Source organism: Lupinus angustifolius, chromosome LG02 (assembly GCF_001865875.1).
Source record: "Lupinus angustifolius cultivar Tanjil chromosome LG02, LupAngTanjil_v1.0, whole genome shotgun sequence".
Lineage (NCBI taxonomy): Eukaryota > Viridiplantae > Streptophyta > Magnoliopsida > Fabales > Fabaceae > Lupinus > Lupinus angustifolius.
The window spans coordinates 20,191,756-20,212,744 of NC_032010.1; the positions used below are offsets into that span (position 1 = coordinate 20,191,756).

Below are 20,989 nucleotides of genomic sequence, written 5' to 3' on the forward strand. Positions count from 1 at the left end.
GTATATTTTGAAATTTTTAGTCTACTGATAAAAATATAATAAGATTTTATTTTTTATTCTTCCATCATTTTTCCTTCGAGCATAGCGTCATATATATATATATATAGCATTTGTCATATCTAATAATAAGTAATTATTTTGAATATATCTTTGTAGAAACATCATTCATCAATCTCTATTTACACAACTATTTGTCCTTTACTTTATACATAGAGTTATTTTTTATATTTTCAAAATCAAATGTAAGAGTAATACACTATTTTTTACAATTTGAGAGTGATATTGTGATAGACCTATATGTCTTATACAAAGTGCACAATGTTTTAAGTTTTATTTTCAAAATAAACCATTGAAATATTTTAAGTCTAACATTGTCTACCTCACTGTCTCGGGAATAATATAAATACGTGTTAAATTGTTTCTTTTATTACGGTTTAAGATAAATTATTTAATAAACTCAATTTCCAACTTAAGTTAAGTGGAGGTGTGAAGCAAACAGATAGTAAAACCAAAAGTTTCAAAACTCCAACTCCCACTTCAAACTTCAAAATGTCTTCAACAACTAGCTAAGCAATTAATTTTAGTATTTTACTCAAAGTTTTTGCAAAAGTATTGTTGCGAATCAAAAGAATTATCCTCATCATTCAAAACCGCGACCTCTTTCGAAAACACAAGTTCTCTCCCCTTCAAATGAAAACTGCATAATCACTACTCAAAAGTAAGCATGTGATCAAAAGCAAATATCTAGAAAAAATTATCACCAAAAACAAATGTGGGAAATATATTGACCAAACAAAAAAAGTGGGATACACTTACTCATATCTATCAATTCTATAAATATCTAATGATTTAGATCTAATAACTAATTCAAACTATTGAATTTCCCTAGAATTAACTGTCGGAGTAAATCCTCCCCAACCAAAAATAGGTCCGTTTAATTAAATTAGTGAGTATCAATAACAACCTCTTTTAACTGCAATTTTAAGTTTCTTTAAATTATATTAAAGGATATTTATTTTTTTAAATTTGAATTTAGTCCTTATCATTTTTAAGATTTCCATCTTTGTATTTTTTACTTCTGCCTTCTCAACCTCACCGATTGTTTTCCATCAACACAACCACTTCCTGCCACTACCATTCATGACTGTATCAAGATTGCTGCAGAAAAGTGAGGTTATTTAGCAGAAGTAATAACAACTTTAATGGACAAATTAAACTTTCCCGCTTGATAGAAAATGTGAGGAGCATAATAAAAAACTATACAAAATGTTCAAGCAACCAATACAAATGATAAAAAGTTATAAGAAGATACCAACTTTGTTACATCTCGATGTGAGAAATAAAAATTACGGGGAAAAAAAATATCCACTAAAAGAGCAAGAGGAAGGAACCAAGCAAAACAAAATTACTCAAACATTCAAATTAAAGGGAGTTAGGGACCTTAAAAAAGAAAATGCCAAGATTTGGAAAGCAAACTTGTCTCTTTCCATCTAAGACTGATCAATAGCATTTCTTACAAGCTAATACAATATATGCCATGACTTATTAATCCATCTGTAAATTGGAATCACTATCATAGCTTTTTATACATTCGACAGCCAGGGGAGTTATTTCGCAAGGGTGACAATGGTTGTCTTGCTGAATCTATATCATCGAAATCGATCTTCCTCTCCATTGGGCTACCTGTTCTGGGACTAGACTTTCTCTTATTTGACTGCAAAAGCCAAACAAATATGAATATATTAAAGGAGAGATAAATGCAGAAAATGCAATTTATACCTAGGACAAAGCACGGAAAAATAAATGAAATGACATTGCACTGGTTGTACCAACTCCGACATGCACGGACGCTAAAAGATAACAAAACAGATTCTCGCTTATAATGTCTTTCTCACCTTGGCAGATGTACTGCTGGTAAGTTTGCCACCAGAACCGAGAAGGTTCCTTTCCTTGCATTGCCTCACCAACCTTTTGTTCTCCTTATCCAATATGCCATTTTCATCAAACAGTAATTTGACCTATGGTATATTACATAGCCAAGCAGTTATTAATTGGTAACCAAACAATCCAAAACTGGAAAGGCACATGTAAAAGGAATCACTCAATCCTCACCTCCTCTTCAGCTCTGTGAAGGTTAATCCTTAAATGCTCCTTATCATTTTCTAGTGACTTGACTTCAGTAACAAGTGACAAAACTCTCCGAGTTGAAGGCTTCAAGCTACCAAATCCATAATAAAAAGTCAGTCTTTTCAAAATGAATTGATAATACAAACAAAATTTAGTCCTGATGGTTATAATGATGGTTATAACATGCAGATATGTTAATTGTATTTGTATTGAACGTTATGCAAAACTTTTTATGGTAACATGCCTAAGAATAATGAGAAAAGAAGGAAACAAGACAAAAGAATATGAGGAGCAAAGAGGTAGAAGGCTCACGAGTTCCACATTGTAAGCAGCTTCTTACAAGACTCATTTTCATTATGTGCATCCAAGAATGCATATGTAGAAGAGTCATCTTTACCGGTGACAGTTTCCAGAAGGGAGTCAAGCAAATTCTCTTCCCCAAGTGAGCTTGCAGAAGTAGAATCATTCTTCATGGAAAAAACAAGTAGAGGTAGTTAACATTCATAACCGAATGAATTGAAACTTGAAAAAACCATTCTCATTTCATGATTAAAAAAAATAAAAAAGATGAAACTATAAAGAATAACACTTCTGTATTAGACTATTAGTAGTAGTACAAGTTCAACAATATGGTTCTTGAGTTAGAACTACTGACTGTAGTTGCACACAGTGAGCATGCCATATTATGTCAATGGACATAGTAACTAGATTACATAACACTGTATGTAACATATTCCAGGCTAATCTTACTGCTACAGTTTATATGAAGGAAAAACTTATCAGCAACTCGCACCTATGTTACTTCTTTTATTTGCCTTGATAACCACAAGAGAATAGAAACTGCCTAATTCAAACTTTAATCAAGGTAAGCATATGCGACCTGTTAGGATGTACAAAGCTTGCCTATTGTGTGACTAGGTAAAGTGGATTAATTTCCAAAGTTCTTCTTATCAGAGTTCACTTAGTTATGCTCTGCAAGATTTCATTTGGATATTGCATATGAATTCTAGCAAATCTAATCAAGACGTTCATATGATTTCCAAGTAAAAAATGTTATACTTACATCATAAAATGAAATTTGAACTAATCACTGAACCAAACAGTTTACAAAGAACATTGCAACCCCAACATGGCCATTTTCTGGTAAAGTTCATAGTCAAAGGTTGTGTTTGGATTAAGCATTTTAAATTTTCAGACAATTCAAAATACATAAAATTAAATTTCGCCAATTTGGAAAGCAAAAAAGGGGGGGGGGAAGGGGTAAGGAAACCATGCATACCAATTCATTTTGATGCTTGGATTTCTTCAATTCTGACACCTCAAGCTCCAACATCATCAATTTTTGTTCCAAATCTTGGACACGCATATGAGCCTCCTGCGCCCGTTCATCAGCTTCATTCCCAAATTCCATCAACGCTTCCCTATCATGATCATACAATGCGCATTCCTTCTCCCATTTCTGACACTGCTTCATCAAATTCTCACACTCCAACACCAATTTCTCATTCTCCTCCACGAACCTCTTCACGGCTTGCGCATTCATCGTCGCTTCAGACTAAAATAAACTCCCTTTAAAAAACCAAAATTCAAAAATACAAATAGATTGAAAATTAAAATGGTAAGATCTCAAACCCTAGTTCGCTCAATGAGTTCATCTTTCTCCTTCAATTTTGCAAGTAGAGACTGGTTTTGGTGGTGGAGTTGCCGATGCCATTCTTCGAAGGCACGAAGCTTCAACTCTAGGGTCTGTGAAGAAACGGGAAGTCCTAAGCAATGATCAATGGATTCTCTGATGTAATAATCGATTTGTGGAGGGAGATCCATGGTTTGTTGTTAAGGAACACAAATCAAAAATCGGAATTTGATAGAAGAAGAAATGTAAAAGGTTAAACCCTAATTGCTGCTGAGAATTTTAAAATGGGATTTGAAAAGACGCTATGGTTTGTAGGAGTGTGTCTCTACGGTTGGAAAATGTAAAAGTAACAGAAATTTTCGCTTGTCTCTGGATTCAAATGAAAATTGAGCTAGCCGTTGGGAAAATATTTTATTTTGCTTATTAGTAATAGTTATTACTTATTATTAGTTATTAACCTTTCATTTCATATATTTCTTTTTTATATATGAATGCATATAGATTAAGAGTATTATATTTGGATCAAAATATTGTTATTTATTTTATTAAATGAAGAAAAGAATAAAAGTAATTAATGTAGATATAGCTGATGAATGATAATAGAATTGGAAAAAATGTGACCAAGTCTTAAAATAAAAAAGTATTAAAAAAAACATAAAACAAGAAAAGATAAGAAATTGAGGGATTACTTTTTTTGGCACTTGGGTGAGAGTTTTAATTTTCAAATTACTTAAACCAAACCAATGAATATTGGTTCAAGTGGTACATGCTTGATTGCCTGGTGTTATGATACTAGTCGAAAACAAAAAAAATTACTTAAACCAAAATGAAAGTTAGTCTATGAAGTGAGCAATAAATATCAAATGGATTTGTACAAATCTTTGTTCGGTGTATAAATCCAAACATATCTCTGCTCCACTTATTTATGAGGAGTTAGAATTTGAGTATGTGTATATTGTTACTATAAAACTAATAATGTATGGCTTTAGTGTATAAGGCATTATTAGATTCCTAAAGTCAATAATTGGTAGTACTTCCAAAAATATTATCATTGTAAAAATTTATATCTAATTAATATATTATTTTATCAATAAAAATAATGTACTAATCAAATATAAATGTTATTATTTTTAATATTTTTAAAAAGTCAATATTTTTAATAGTCAATAAAAATAAAATATAAATGATAGATAATACAATAAAAATATAAAAAACTCACATATTATCCATACCAATGTTTCTCTCTGAATTAATAAGATTTTGTTGTTTCAAAACGTTGCATTCTTGGATAGAGATATATATATACACTGTGTGAATCTGTACTGTTAAAAAAGTGGAAATTAGAATAATAATTCATCATTTATTTTGTGGAAAAAAGTTATTTTATATCCTAAATCGAAACCCTAAACGTATGCGTTATGAGAAGGGATTTACTTACTCTATGAGTAAGTTTTTTAAATTTATTCATATCCTAGCCATCAATTTTAAGGAAATCTAAGAGTTTAAATTATGGAGTAGATCTAAATCATTGAATATCCCTATAATTGATAGTTAAGATAAAGAGTAAGTTTAAAAAACTTATTCTAGATCTTCCTCATAAATTAGTCTCCTTCATGATATTAAAGACAACAAATTTATAGTGTGAAATTAAAATAATAATAAGAGATTTGTTATTTGTAAAAATATTATTTTATTTCCAAAATATAAACCCAGTCTACATCCTATGTTTAGGTGTTTTCAAATTATAGTTTTATTTGTAATTATTTGTTAGCTTATGTTATAATACAGTCTTAATTATTTAAGTAAGTTTAAAATTAATTTATCCAATTTTGTTGTAATTAAAATATAAAATTTATATCATGTAATTATGTTTTTAATTTATTTGTAATATTTTGTCATAGTAAAGTCTGTTTTATTGATTATACATTTAAGTAATTGTGGGATAATAATATTTTTTACATTTGAAATACAAAGTTATTAAATAATATTACTTTATATTATAATTTTTTTGAATTATTTGATGTAAACTAATTTAAATAGTTTAACCAGTGATTCTGATCATTGACACGACAAAATCAATGATTGTTCTGAATTTAGGAACACCGATTGAGTTATTTGTAATGTATGAGAATATGATAAATGTGCAACATTAATATAATTGTATATAAGTAAGTTGCAAAAATATTAATTATAAAGGCAATGTATACAATTTTTCATTTACACCCCACCTTGAGTGTACATCCTCCCTTAAGTGCACTCAATTAATTCCTCACATAGAGCGAAAGACATTGCTTATATCAAAAAATATAATATATACTCAAATGAATTTCACGTGTAAGTTTTAAAAGTGGATAGTTATTGACAATTTAGATTCTCAATTATTATTAATTCCCTAATTAGTTATTAATTAAATTATTATTTTCTAAAATTATTATTATTAATTATAATAAAGAGAGTACATAAAAAATTAAAAGTGCCGTTTTTGCTTCACTCTTTTAAGGTATATGCTTGAATTCTAAAATATCATTTTCACCGTACTTAAAATATGATGGAATAAACTTAAAATCGAACTGAAGCAGATAAAGCAGTTTAGCAGAAAATGTCAGAAAAAATGCCCTTGTGTATTTGCGTGGCTGTTTCATAGGACAGTAGTTACATCTGAAACTGGAGCATGTTGACACAAAACGACTAATTTAAACGTCATAAGTGTGAAATTTGTAGGTACAGCTGATTATTACATTGTAAAAACACTTATATTATATGTAAATGACAGAAGTTTTGTTGTTGGTAGATGCAGCTATGCACAGTAATATAAAAATAGTGGAATATCCATATATAGCTTATTGGACTTAGCCTCTTACAGAGGGCTTGTTACCGGGCTACATCTCATTCAACCCAAACAGACCAGGCTTGTGGAATAAGACCCTTAAGTAATAGAAAGAGAAGTGATTTTTTCTTTTATATTTTAAAAGTAAAACATATAATTATATTATAAATAAAAAAGATATAAATGTCAATATATGTTATTTTTTCATAGCACTTTCCTCTCATCGATGGATATGAGTCTCGTTAAGGCTTACATATATGCCTTAAAATTGACATTCAGTATGATTATTCTTAACTATAATGTTATAATACTTAATTGAGATGTCATTTTCCAGCCAACATGGACGAGCGTTAAACTGGCGGAAAAAGTCCGTATAAGAAAAATTGAGTTAATTATAAAAAAATTAAAAAGTGAATTGTTATAATGGATCCAATTAATGCGTGTAAACAAATCTAGCACACATCTTCACTCATTTTAAGAAATCAATATCGATAAAACCACCCCATATTAGCCAATGATTGAACATGAGCACTAAAAGTCTAAATCCAACCTACATTATTTGTCCCAAAATTTCTATCTCTTCCTTATCCAATAAATACATACTAAGTAATATAATTTTATTTTTATATTTTTTTATTTAATTAAATGATGTATTTTAATTAGTCTGAGACACATATAAAGACATAGACTAGGACAACAAATCTCTATTAGTCTAAATCATTGAAAACTTACAACCTACAAGGCCTAAAATCCAACCAAATTGCACCGAAGTATCTTGCATCCATAAATTAATTATATCTCTATTTCTAAATAAATTTATTTAATTTTAAATTATTATTTCATTTGTTATATATTTTTTAATATTAAAATTATACACATATTTTAAGAAATCACCAATTGATATAAAATTTCATTAAATAATTCAATTTGATTAATATTGGAAACTAGAGGTGACAAAAATTTTCACAATCCACTATCCATCCAAATCTATCCGTTAGAGCTAATATCCCATGGATATATCCATTTGGATGGATATTTAATCCATCCAAAATAAAAAAAAATTATTTTCTTTGCATTTTCAATTTTATTTATATTTAAGAAAACTAAATTCAAGCAAATCTATCCATTATTCTCACTCTCACTTTTAATATTTTATTAAATTGATATCAATTATAGGAAATGTGTATATAGTTAATATCAGTATTGTTAAAACCGTTTCGTATCGGCCGGTTGAACCGGTAAACCGGTTTTAATATCGGTACGATATAATAATTATACCGGTCACACAATCATACGATCATACCGGCTAGTTTTCAATTGAATCGTACTCGTCATACCGATCGATTTTTATATAAATTAATTTTTTAATGAAAATAAAAAAAAAGTATTGGTTTTTTATTGATTTTTTAACATTAATGTTAATATATTATATATGTACATCTAATTTCGTCGGTATGCGGTTTAACTAGTGAATCACTGGTTGAATTACTATATCACTATACTAGCACGACAATACCCTAACCGGTTTGATGACCGCATGGTTAATATTAAAATTTTATTGTTAAGTACATAACATATAGATGTATGATAAAAATGTATGCACTGATTAATGTATGAATTTTATATATTATCACTGCATCATCCACTTTTTATATCTAATTATTATTGAATATTCTTAAAAAGTAATCCAAACGAATAGTGAATGATATAATGATTATGTATAAATCTTTATACTGATAATGTATATGTATTACACTCTAAAAGTATTTGTTAGACAATTTACACGTAAACCTTAAATGACACATTCCCACAAAATTTTGAAAAAAATATTTTCTATAAAAGTTCAAAAAACACTTTTAAAAAAATTGATTTCTAAATTATTTTAGAAATATTATTTTTAAAAGGTGCTTTAAAAAATGTTTAGTTGAAATTGTAGTTTTTAAATAATGATTTTCTTCAATAGATTTTTCTAGTTCCAATAAAAAATCAAATAGATTAGATATACATTCATCCAGATCCATGAAAAGGGAGTCATAGATAAATTGGACGGACTGAAATCCATTGGATATGGATGAATTGGATAACCTAAAATGTAGTTGAGATGAATCTATATGGATTAATGGATAGCTTTCCATCCATCCAGTAATATCCAAATCTATCTCTTTGCCTATTCGAAATAGAACTAAAAAGAAATGAGATAATATATTGTGAAAATCAGTATTAAATAAATGAAAAATTAAAAAATAAAATATAAATATGTATTCAACTTTTAAAACATCAAAAAAGAAAAGAAAATTGGAATAACATTAAAATGTTAAATAAGTAAAGAGAATAACTTATCTCTTCGAAATAAAAATATGACATATATACTATTTATTTTTAGAAATATTTTTATAAAAAATAATTAAATATGACACATGTCAAGATATTAGATACTGAAGGAGATAATTTATCTCATGTTACCGCAAGATAATAACAAAATGAATAATAATCAACATTTGATTAATATTATTATCACAAATGATGTAATAATTTCTTGTGATGTATACACATCTTCTATGATTGCCTAGATTTTTTTGATCCCCGAACACTTCACTTCCATTATTGTTACACAAAATCAAAGAGAACCAAGGCATAAAATATCAAGCTATCTATCAAGAACTAGAGCCATGGTAGAAGAAGGAAGAGAAGAAAATGAAGACAGAAGAATAACCATTAAGAAAACCCTTCTACTTCTAAACTCCATTTTTCTAGCCATAGGAACTTCCGGTGGTCCTCTCGTAATGCGTCTCTACTTCATCCATGGTGGTAAACGCATATGGCTTTCAAGCTTTCTCGAAACTGCTGGCTTTCCCGTCATTCTCATTATCATAATCATCTCTTACCTCCACCGTCGCTACCACCACCACCACCGCCATATCACCGTCACACAAATAACAAAACCAAACCTCGTCTCTATGAAGCCGCCGTTATTTTTTGCCTCCGCCATCGTTGGCATACTCACCGGCCTCGACGGTTATCTCTACGCCTATGGGGTATCTCTTCTTCCCGTGTCAACTTTTTCTCTCATTCAAGCTACCCACCTTGCTTTCACTGCCATCTTCGCTTTCTTTTTAGTGAAGCAAAAGTTCACCGCTTACTCCGTCAACTCCATATTGTTGCTGACCATTGCGGCGGTGGTTTTGGCCTTGCATTCAAGTGGGGATCGTCCTTCCGGTGAGTCCAGAAAACAGTACACGATAGGTTTTGTTATGATAATGGCGGCTGCGGCGTTGTATGGGTTTGTGTTGCCGTTAGTGGAGTTGGCGTATAAGAAGTGTAAGCAAACTATCACTTACTATCTGGTATTGGAGTTTCAGCTAGTTATGTGCTTCTTTGCAACTTTGTTCTGCACCATTGGGATGATAATAAACAATGACTTCAAGGTATAGTTACTCAAAACATATTTGGGCTAAAGAAAATATGAATCGACTAAATTAAATTTTTAAACATTTTTATTATTATGGTTGTTTTTGTTTTATTATTAGAGAAGTGTGTTTTATAATATAAATATGAGGTAAAATAGGGTAAAAGTTTCTTATTATTTCTATCTAATCTTGCTATATTTCTTACACCTCCTTTGTCTATTGTTTTTCTATTAATTATTGTATATGCAACCTAATAATAAAACAAAGTTGGGAGCTATATGAGTAGTGTGATTTTGTATGTATGAATTTTGCAGGTGATTGCACGAGAAGCCAGGGATTATGAGCTTGGGGAAACTAAATACTACGTTGTGCTGGTTTGGAGTGCTTTAATGTGGCAGTTTTTTTACTTAGGAGCAATGGGGGTTATCTTTAGCTCTTCATCTTTATTTTCTGGTATTATAATTGCAGTGTTTCTTCCTGTAACTCAAGCCTTAGCTGTTGTTTTCTACAAAGAGAATTTTCAAGTTGAGAAAGGGGTTGCTCTGGTACTTTCTCTTTGGGGTTTTGTGTCTTATTTTTATGGTGAGATTAAACAAGCAAGGAAGAAAAACAAGAATGCCTCCCCAGAAACACAGCTGCCTCAAACTATTTCTCCTAATCCATGATTGCAACTTGCAAAAGTCTTCCTACATTAATGTCCTAAATCTTATGTCATATGCCAATAAAAATGAAGCAAAAATAACAATAATAACAATTATTTAAATTTTTATTAATATCTTCATATTTCTATTGATGCGAGATAATATATAAGATAAGATTTAACATAACATATCAATTTCCTTCATCTGACTATATGTAGTCCCGGTTTGAATAGTCATGATCATGATTGAAGGCCATTTTGGGTACCCATCTTGACTAAAACCACAAAAAGCCGAAGCCACTCCCACCCTTTCAAAATGTGGGACATGTCTTGTGAAATATAAATGTTTTTTTTTGAATTTTGAATAGGATATTACGACTCCCCTATACCAGAGGAAATTATTAGATGTCCTGGATGCCTCACCACCATAGATTGCATGTTAGAGTTGTTTAAAAGAAGAAAAAAAACAGAATATTTACAATAGAAGATGGATACTTCATACTTTTAGAGAAGGATCCTATCATCTAATGGAAATGCAAGTATTTATATTCTCTTGGTTTTAAACATAAAATTGTTATTTCGTTATATATAAAAATATAAATATATCTTAATTACCATGTTATTTTTTATTTTTATTTTTGTTGTATTTAACTCTTCATTAACAGAGAAAATACATGTATGTTTATATAATATTTTTTGTGGAATGTTTGATAACTCCTGTGCCTTCTTGATAATTAATTTTGTCATGTGTGTGCTCATAATTATTGCTGAAATGAAAAAAATTAAAGCATCAATATTTAGTTAATGATTTAACTAATGAGTAATGTTATATATTCTTAACAAGTTTCATATTCATAAAAAAGTAATATATATTACTTTTAAACTAATTATTGATAAACAAAATGACATATTATTTTTCTTATATACTATAAGTAAATATATCAATTTCCTTTTAAGTAATTTTTTGTCCATGTTGACAAGTTGGTAAGGTTATGTTAATTTGTGAAACATCTCACAAGTTCGACACTTTTGACAAACTGATGTATGGTACTTTTCTTTTTACACGTAAGAAATTTTATTCTAAGATCCTAATTTGATGAGCTTTTTGGAGGCATCAGAAAATGGAGGGTGGATATTCTGAATAATTTTTGTCTGCATATGTGACTATTTTATTTACCAACCAATTAATGTGTGGTATTTTCCTTTGCACGTAATAATAAGGTATTGGTTTAGTGATGCATAATTATGTTAGATTTTTAGGAGGATCAAAAGGTCTAGAGTTTGATTCATATGAACAATATTTATTAGAAATCATAGTTACACATATTCCATAAGGAATTAGTTCTTTACTCAATAAAAATAGGAGTTTGCGAGAGAAAGAGAAGAGAAAATAATCAACAGGAACATGAAATGGTGGATAGAAATAATCATTATAACCACTCACATTTCTTGAATCTCTTTGAATATTTTGTGATTTTTTCATCATGCTCTTTGAATTTGGGAGGAAAAATAGTGGGGACTTTGAGACTTAATATGAGAGAGAGAGATGAAACAAAGGTGAGGGGAAGAGAAAAAAATAACATTGCAAGTTAACATGTTAAACTAATTGTTCAATTTTTTTGTTGTCTCTGGGCTCATCTGCTTGACACTATAGCACACTCTCTTGTTGATATCTTGATAACACTAGAGCCAGTAACCAAAACATAATTAATTTGCCTTTAATAGGTTTCTCTGTAAGAGAAACCAGAGTTTAATTCTCAATTAACATGTTAGCCTTCCCTAATGCCCGCTACATGAAACTGAAGAACAATAAAGAACTTACCAAAACATGAAACTGGAAAATCACACCTACTAAAATGATAAAATCCCATAGAATTTAAAGTTAAATTAATTAAATAATTTAGCAAATGAAGATGGAGTAACAACCCTAGCCTGAGATCTCTATTAACATTCCACATCACGTTTTTTTGCCTTGTTATTTGTTAACGAAAAAAACAGAAGAAGAAGTATGAAGACAGAAGAAGAATTGAATGAGGAGAAGAGAGGATGAGAGTTTCTCAATGAATGAGTTACTTCATTAACAAGACAACAACCATATTTATACAAGTTTCTATATATGTCTAACTAACACTAACTACCAACTAGAAATAGAAACTTCTCAACTAAACTAACTAACTATTGATTACATTCCAATATTATTAACACACCACACTTTCACTCTCTCTTGTCTCACTACTCATCCATTTGACTAAATTAAAAGAGTCATACCAAAGAGAGAGGCATAAAAATTGCCCAATCACATTAACCTAAAAATCAAAAGAGAGAAAAGAATAAAAAAATAAAAAGAAATCAGCTAGGGTTTCTTGCCAAGATTGTCCTTGTTATTATGCATCCAAAGCTTGAGAACATTTATCTTCACACAATTCTTAGCATAAGACTTTTCCACTACAACTTCATGGTCTTTCTCAATTCTCCACCCAAGTTGTTCTGGAAAAGCAAACATTTTCTCCTTATGCTTCCGCTTGAACTTAGTCCTACACTATTGGAATGCTTGAAATATATTAGATGAATTATAACTTATAATCTTTATTCTATTAGTAATTGTTTTACGCTTTCCGAACCTATGGTCAAATTTCTTTAACAAATTCTTGTCTTTTGGCCAAACTCTGCTAACAATTCTTTTTATCTTTTCTATTTATTTCTTGCTCCTTAATTGATTGTTTGTGATTAATTTTATGCAATGGATGCTTCCGCTGCCGCTACTTAGAATTGGCATATCATCCTCCCTACTCATTCCCCATTTGGGTGTCGCCACCGCAGGAAGAGCCCACGGCTGGTGCTGCGCCATTGGTGATACAAGATTGTGGCGGAGGAGGTGGGTTATGGTGCTGCTTGCTTTTCCCTCCTTATTTCAATCCTCCAACGTAACTTACACGTTCAAGTTAGTATAATAACCTGTTTAATTGAAGATTTATTAGCCAATTGCTTTACATTAAAAGAAGCAACGCAAAGAAAGGAGTAAATTATACTTGGAGCAATAATATCCCGGGTAAAGCGGATTTTAATAGCATTAATCAAACAAAAAGGAGATTTGGCTTGTACGGTGTGGCATCAAGTTGCTACAAACTTTACAAGTCAACTTATTCTAATGAATCATATTTTCTTCTTAGTTAATCATATTTTCCTAGGAATCTAACGCAATTTGCAATCTAATTCAAGAGGGAGGAAATATTCTTGTGGGAAAGCAAATCAAATGTCTGCTAAGATACTAACCTTCCATTATTAATATCATCCCACTAATAATATTGATACAATGGTATAATGACTTAACCCATAATTCAATAATTTAACTGTATTTATATTTATTATAATAAATATCATAAAATTATAATATAAATAATATTATTTACAACATTTAACTCAATTGTTATGATTATTTAATGACTGAACATGTTGCAAAATGTGAAAATTTATGTACCAAAAAATATATGAAAATATGAAAGAAAAAAAATAATAGTGTAAATCAGTTTGACCCTTACGTTACTATACGATTTGATTTATATTTTATGATTTTTGACTAATTTAATTATATTTCCAATATTATCATCATACATATAGATATCAGAATATGTTTTTAAGTTGAATGGGAGAGTATCATATTATCTTTAAGCGATTGGCTCAACCTTTCATTCAATTTGTAGTTGACCTCATTGTCAAGCCTTGTATACCACTATATAAAATTGATTCTTTGTGAAGGACCAAAGCCCCACATACCGTGTGCCAAGTTGCCTAGAAACTTCTAGCAAACTTGCAAAACGCTCTCATATGGACTTCTTGCCAACTAAGGACACGTCACTATCATTATTCCTTCAAGACTTAATATGATTCATTCAAGACTTAATTAAGAATCATGTGTAATTGTCAAGGAAATAATCTCATTCACATTAGAAAGGGAAAGGGAAAATGCTAAGCATTATGTCTAGTTTCTCTAATTTTCCTCCTTCCAAGTTTCCAACTCATTCCATTTACAGCCACTGAATCCCAAATGTTCAATAATTCGATTCTTAGGAATGACATTTGTTGAAAGAATAACCATATATTCTAAAAGAAATTAATTTCTTATCATAAAAACTGAAAAGTTATTCTTGATAGTACCAAAAAAATTTCATACAGAAATAAAAGGAGGATCTAAGGTTTAATTTTTGGTTAGATTTGCACCAAAAATTTCTCCCCAAATCCACTACCACCTCTTAATGACTTCAGAGATAACATATGATTTGTTAAGCTGGTAAAGTTTTTTCTTCAAACCACATTGTGTGTTCAATGACAAACTAAAGCCAAGATTTGCTTGTAAAACATAGTGACAAAAATCTTTATAACCTAATAATATTTGTTATACACACGCCAAATCAAGAATCAAACAAATGACCATGTATTTAAGGGATTCGAATTCTTTCTACTTGAACCAATATTGATAATATGTCTATCTATTTTCTCACATATACCATACTCAACTAAATCATTTCTTACAGAAATGATTGAAACATTCACATTAAATGCCAATCATAAAATTGTAGTCATAAGCACGTCCTTTGTATAAAGATGTTTTTTAATTCTAACCATAATGTTAATATGTACATGAACACATATATAAAATTAATTATGATCAATTAGTAAAGATATTGAAATACAGTATTCATTTCATTGTAATATATAACTATTCCTATCATATAATAAAAGCTTTTGCATCAGCAAAGCAACACAATTTCAGCCTGTATTCTCTAACTCGTTTATTCACATATGTTCTATACATTGTATAGGGACAAAACTTATAAAGAAAAACCAAAAAAGAGAAATAAAACCAAGACCCTTTTGTATTTCTTATCTGTTCATTCATCACTTCATTACAAAATATCTAAGCAAAACTTAACTTGAAACCTCATCCAAAAGCTTGTACCTTCTGACCTTATTCCTAAAAACATGTTTGGTTGCACCACCACTTTTGTTTTTGATATCTTCTGACTTAGTCCTCCTCAGCTTTTCTTCCAAGGCACCATTGGTGATAATCCTCTTGCGTGTTGAAATCAAAACTGGTTGAGATATTGGTGATCTTGCCTCTTGTGACTTGTGTAATTTCATGGTTGGTTTCTTCTGAAATTGAAGGGTACTAGTACTCCTTCTTAATCCATTCCTGCTTTTTTTATTCTTATTGCTATCATCATTACCAATGTTCCTATATGGTGATGAAGAATTTGATGAGTTTGGTGACTTTTCTGATTCCTTCTGATACAAACACCAATTGCAGGTTCCTAAAGACTCTAGTTTAGGGTAAATATTACTGCAGTATCTGCCAATATTAACAATCAAGGGTAGAATACAAATTAAGAACCCATTCCAATAACATAGTGATGATTTAGCATTTAAACATGCCAGGGTGGCAAATCTGGTAGATGATTAAATTTCTTAACAACATAACTTATGTTGTGTATATAAAAATATTTTGTTGAAAATGATAATATAATAAAAAAGAAGGGAGGTGAAATTTTTGATACCTGTGCTGAGATCTGAATTGACAGACTTTGCATTGAAAAAGCTGCTTCAAGAGACCCTTGTAGTTCTTCAATTCTCATTCTCCCTGATTCTTCAATTGCCACCACAACATGATCAAACTTGGGAGTCACGGTTCTCAAGACTTTCTCAACAATTGCAGCATCCTCCATTCTTTCACCACACGACTTCATTCCATTCACATGAGTTATGATTCTTGTGAAGAAATCTGCAATTCTTTCTCCCTCATCCATTTGCATAAGCTCATACTGCCTCCTCATTGTTTGTAACCGAATTTTCTTCAACTGAGCAGCCCCTGCATAATGCTTTTCCAACACATCCCAAGCCTCCTTTGCTGTTGCAGACCCTGCAATCAACTCAAAATGGGCATTGTCCACTGCTTGGTGAAGGAGACAGATTGCTTTACAATCTCTCCTTTTGTTCTGTTTGTAAGCATTTCTCTGTGCTTCTGTTGCTCCTTCTTCTAATTCTGGCAATCCTTCCTCTACAAGATCTGCAACTTCTTGATAGCCAAGAATTGCTTTCATCTGAATACTCCATCTTGACCAGTTCTTTCCATCAAGTACTGGAAGATTGGTGACAAAATTTCCAGTTGCTTGAGCCATATTGCAGCAGAAAAAATGGCTTGATCTTTTGTAGCTCTTGATACCAAATGTTAACGAAAAAAACAGAAGAAGAAGTATGAAGACAGAAGAAGAATTGAATGAGGAGAAGAGAGGATGAGAGTTTCTCAATGAATGAGTTACTTCATTAACAAGACAACAACCATATTTATACAAGTTTCTATATATGTCTAACTAACACTAACTACCAACTAGAAATAGAAACTTCTCAACTAAACTAACTAACTATTGATTACATTCCAATATTATTAACACACCACACTTTCACTCTCTCTTGTCTCACTACTCATCCATTTGACTAAATTAAAAGAGTCATACCAAAGAGAGAGGCATAAAAATTGCCCAATCACATTAACCTAAAAATCAAAAGAGAGAAAAGAATAAAAAAATAAAAAGAAATCAGCTAGGGTTTCTTGCCAAGATTGTCCTTGTTATTATGCATCCAAAGCTTGAGAACATTTATCTTCACACAATTCTTAGCATAAGACTTTTCCACTACAACTTCATGGTCTTTCTCAATTCTCCACCCAAGTTGTTCTGGAAAAGCAAACATTTTCTCCTTATGCTTCCGCTTGAACTTAGTCCTACACTATTGGAATGCTTGAAATATATTAGATGAATTATAACTTATAATCTTTATTCTATTAGTAATTGTTTTACGCTTTCCGAACCTATGGTCAAATTTCTTTAACAAATTCTTGTCTTTTGGCCAAACTCTGCTAACAATTCTTTTTATCTTTTCTATTTATTTCTTGCTCCTTAATTGATTGTTTGTGATTAATTTTATGCAATGGATGCTTCCGCTGCCGCTACTTAGAATTGGCATATCATCCTCCCTACTCATTCCCCATTTGGGTGTCGCCACCGCAGGAAGAGCCCACGGCTGGTGCTGCGCCATTGGTGATACAAGATTGTGGCGGAGGAGGTGGGTTATGGTGCTGCTTGCTTTTCCCTCCTTATTTCAATCCTCCAACGTAACTTACACGTTCAAGTTAGTATAATAACCTGTTTAATTGAAGATTTATTAGCCAATTGCTTTACATTAAAAGAAGCAACGCAAAGAAAGGAGTAAATTATACTTGGAGCAATAATATCCCGGGTAAAGCGGATTTTAATAGCATTAATCAAACAAAAAGGAGATTTGGCTTGTACGGTGTGGCATCAAGTTGCTACAAACTTTACAAGTCAACTTATTCTAATGAATCATATTTTCTTCTTAGTTAATCATATTTTCCTAGGAATCTAACGCAATTTGCAATCTAATTCAAGAGGGAGGAAATATTCTTGTGGGAAAGCAAATCAAATGTCTGCTAAGATACTAACCTTCCATTATTAATATCATCCCACTAATAATATTGATACAATGGTATAATGACTTAACCCATAATTCAATAATTTAACTGTATTTATATTTATTATAATAAATATCATAAAATTATAATATAAATAATATTATTTACAACATTTAACTCAATTGTTATGATTATTTAATGACTGAACATGTTGCAAAATGTGAAAATTTATGTACCAAAAAATATATGAAAATATGAAAGAAAAAAAATAATAGTGTAAATCAGTTTGACCCTTACGTTACTATACGATTTGATTTATATTTTATGATTTTTGACTAATTTAATTATATTTCCAATATTATCATCATACATATAGATATCAGAATATGTTTTTAAGTTGAATGGGAGAGTATCATATTATCTTTAAGCGATTGGCTCAACCTTTCATTCAATTTGTAGTTGACCTCATTGTCAAGCCTTGTATACCACTATATAAAATTGATTCTTTGTGAAGGACCAAAGCCCCACATACCGTGTGCCAAGTTGCCTAGAAACTTCTAGCAAACTTGCAAAACGCTCTCATATGGACTTCTTGCCAACTAAGGACACGTCACTATCATTATTCCTTCAAGACTTAATATGATTCATTCAAGACTTAATTAAGAATCATGTGTAATTGTCAAGGAAATAATCTCATTCACATTAGAAAGGGAAAGGGAAAATGCTAAGCATTATGTCTAGTTTCTCTAATTTTCCTCCTTCCAAGTTTCCAACTCATTCCATTTACAGCCACTGAATCCCAAATGTTCAATAATTCGATTCTTAGGAATGACATTTGTTGAAAGAATAACCATATATTCTAAAAGAAATTAATTTCTTATCATAAAAACTGAAAAGTTATTCTTGATAGTACCAAAAAAATTTCATACAGAAATAAAAGGAGGATCTAAGGTTTAATTTTTGGTTAGATTTGCACCAAAAATTTCTCCCCAAATCCACTACCACCTCTTAATGACTTCAGAGATAACATATGATTTGTTAAGCTGGTAAAGTTTTTTCTTCAAACCACATTGTGTGTTCAATGACAAACTAAAGCCAAGATTTGCTTGTAAAACATAGTGACAAAAATCTTTATAACCTAATAATATTTGTTATACACACGCCAAATCAAGAATCAAACAAATGACCATGTATTTAAGGGATTCGAATTCTTTCTACTTGAACCAATATTGATAATATGTCTATCTATTTTCTCACATATACCATACTCAACTAAATCATTTCTTACAGAAATGATTGAAACATTCACATTAAATGCCAATCATAAAATTGTAGTCATAAGCACGTCCTTTGTATAAAGATGTTTTTTAATTCTAACCATAATGTTAATATGTACATGAACACATATATAAAATTAATTATGATCAATTAGTAAAGATATTGAAATACAGTATTCATTTCATTGTAATATATAACTATTCCTATCATATAATAAAAGCTTTTGCATCAGCAAAGCAACACAATTTCAGCCTGTATTCTCTAACTCGTTTATTCACATATGTTCTATACATTGTATAGGGACAAAACTTATAAAGAAAAACCAAAAAAGAGAAATAAAACCAAGACCCTTTTGTATTTCTTATCTGTTCATTCATCACTTCATTACAAAATATCTAAGCAAAACTTAACTTGAAACCTCATCCAAAAGCTTGTACCTTCTGACCTTATTCCTAAAAACATGTTTGGTTGCACCACCACTTTTGTTTTTGATATCTTCTGACTTAGTCCTCCTCAGCTTTTCTTCCAAGGCACCATTGGTGATAATCCTCTTGCGTGTTGAAATCAAAACTGGTTGAGATATTGGTGATCTTGCCTCTTGTGACTTGTGTAATTTCATGGTTGGTTTCTTCTGAAATTGAAGGGTACTAGTACTCCTTCTTAATCCATTCCTGCTTTTTTTATTCTTATTGCTATCATCATTACCAATGTTCCTATATGGTGATGAAGAATTTGATGAGTTTGGTGACTTTTCTGATTCCTTCTGATACAAACACCAATTGCAGGTTCCTAAAGACTCTAGTTTAGGGTAAATATTACTGCAGTATCTGCCAATATTAACAATCAAGGGTAGAATACAAATTAAGAACCCATTCCAATAACATAGTGATGATTTAGCATTTAAACATGCCAGGGTGGCAAATCTGGTAGATGATTAAATTTCTTAACAACATAACTTATGTTGTGTATATAAAAATATTTTGTTGAAAATGATAATATAATAAAAAAGAAGGGAGGTGAAATTTTTGATACCTGTGCTGAGATCTGAATTGACAGACTTTGCATTGAAAAAGCTGATCAGAGAAGCCAGGATCCCCACACATGCAACACTCAATGCTGGATTTTCTTGTAGTGTTGGTTTCTTTGCTTGTCATATTTTGCTGTATATGTGTTTCTCATAGAGAGAAGAGAAGAGGGAAAGGGGGATGATAGTCACAAAAGACGAGAAAAAAGAGTGAGACCCACATAAATGACAAAACCAAGTACCAAAATTTGCATTTTATAACAGTCTTGTTTTATGGAAAAGTATCACGTGTCCCAAAAAGATATATCATGTATCAAGCCAATCAAATTTCATAGAATAATATATAATTATTAAATTTTGTTATTAAAAATTTTCTTTTCAATTAAACAATATTTTCTGGTTGGATGGGGACACCAAGTAAGACAAGAGTGAGGACAGATGATCCCAATCTATTGTTTTACTACAACTTATTTTTTAAATTGGAATAACGATTTTAGTCAAAAATTCATCAATGATAATATGATATGTTAATTAAAAAATTAGGCATTCATTATCTTTTATGTTTTTGCT

The 20,989-nt window shown here is 30.5% G+C and overlaps 3 protein-coding genes across 5 annotated transcripts; 1 reads left to right on the plus strand and 2 right to left on the minus strand.

The window, feature by feature from the left end:
* On the minus strand, positions 1,204 to 4,082 carry LOC109338298 (interaptin-like). 2 transcript variants are annotated; one of them, XM_019575507.1, is made up of 6 exons: positions 3,760 to 4,082; positions 3,407 to 3,682; positions 2,440 to 2,594; positions 2,113 to 2,197; positions 1,896 to 2,018; positions 1,204 to 1,714 (listed from the first exon to the last, which is right to left on the minus strand). In XM_019575507.1, the coding sequence occupies exons 1-6, from the start codon at positions 3,949 to 3,951 to the stop codon at positions 1,574 to 1,576; spliced, it is 972 nt and encodes a 323-aa protein (XP_019431052.1). In that variant the 5' UTR covers positions 3,952 to 4,082; the 3' UTR covers positions 1,204 to 1,573. The 2 variants fall into 2 exon arrangements, with proteins under 2 accessions (XP_019431052.1, XP_019431047.1); XM_019575502.1 differs by having other exon boundaries at positions 2,113 to 2,218.
* LOC109338308 (purine permease 1-like) lies at positions 9,155 to 10,697 on the plus strand. Its single transcript, XM_019575517.1, has 2 exons — positions 9,155 to 10,012; positions 10,309 to 10,697. Exons 1-2 carry the CDS (start codon positions 9,257 to 9,259, stop codon positions 10,657 to 10,659), a joined length of 1,107 nt encoding a protein of 368 aa, XP_019431062.1. The 5' UTR covers positions 9,155 to 9,256; the 3' UTR covers positions 10,660 to 10,697.
* LOC109338317 lies at positions 19,626 to 20,657 on the minus strand. 2 transcript variants are annotated; one of them, XM_019575531.1, is made up of 3 exons: positions 20,428 to 20,657; positions 19,784 to 20,222; positions 19,626 to 19,748 (listed from the first exon to the last, which is right to left on the minus strand). In XM_019575531.1, exons 1-2 carry the CDS (start codon positions 20,547 to 20,549, stop codon positions 19,802 to 19,804), a joined length of 543 nt encoding a protein of 180 aa, XP_019431076.1. In that variant the 5' UTR covers positions 20,550 to 20,657; the 3' UTR covers positions 19,626 to 19,748; positions 19,784 to 19,801. The 2 variants fall into 2 exon arrangements, with proteins under 2 accessions (XP_019431076.1, XP_019431070.1); XM_019575525.1 differs by having other exon boundaries at positions 19,626 to 20,222.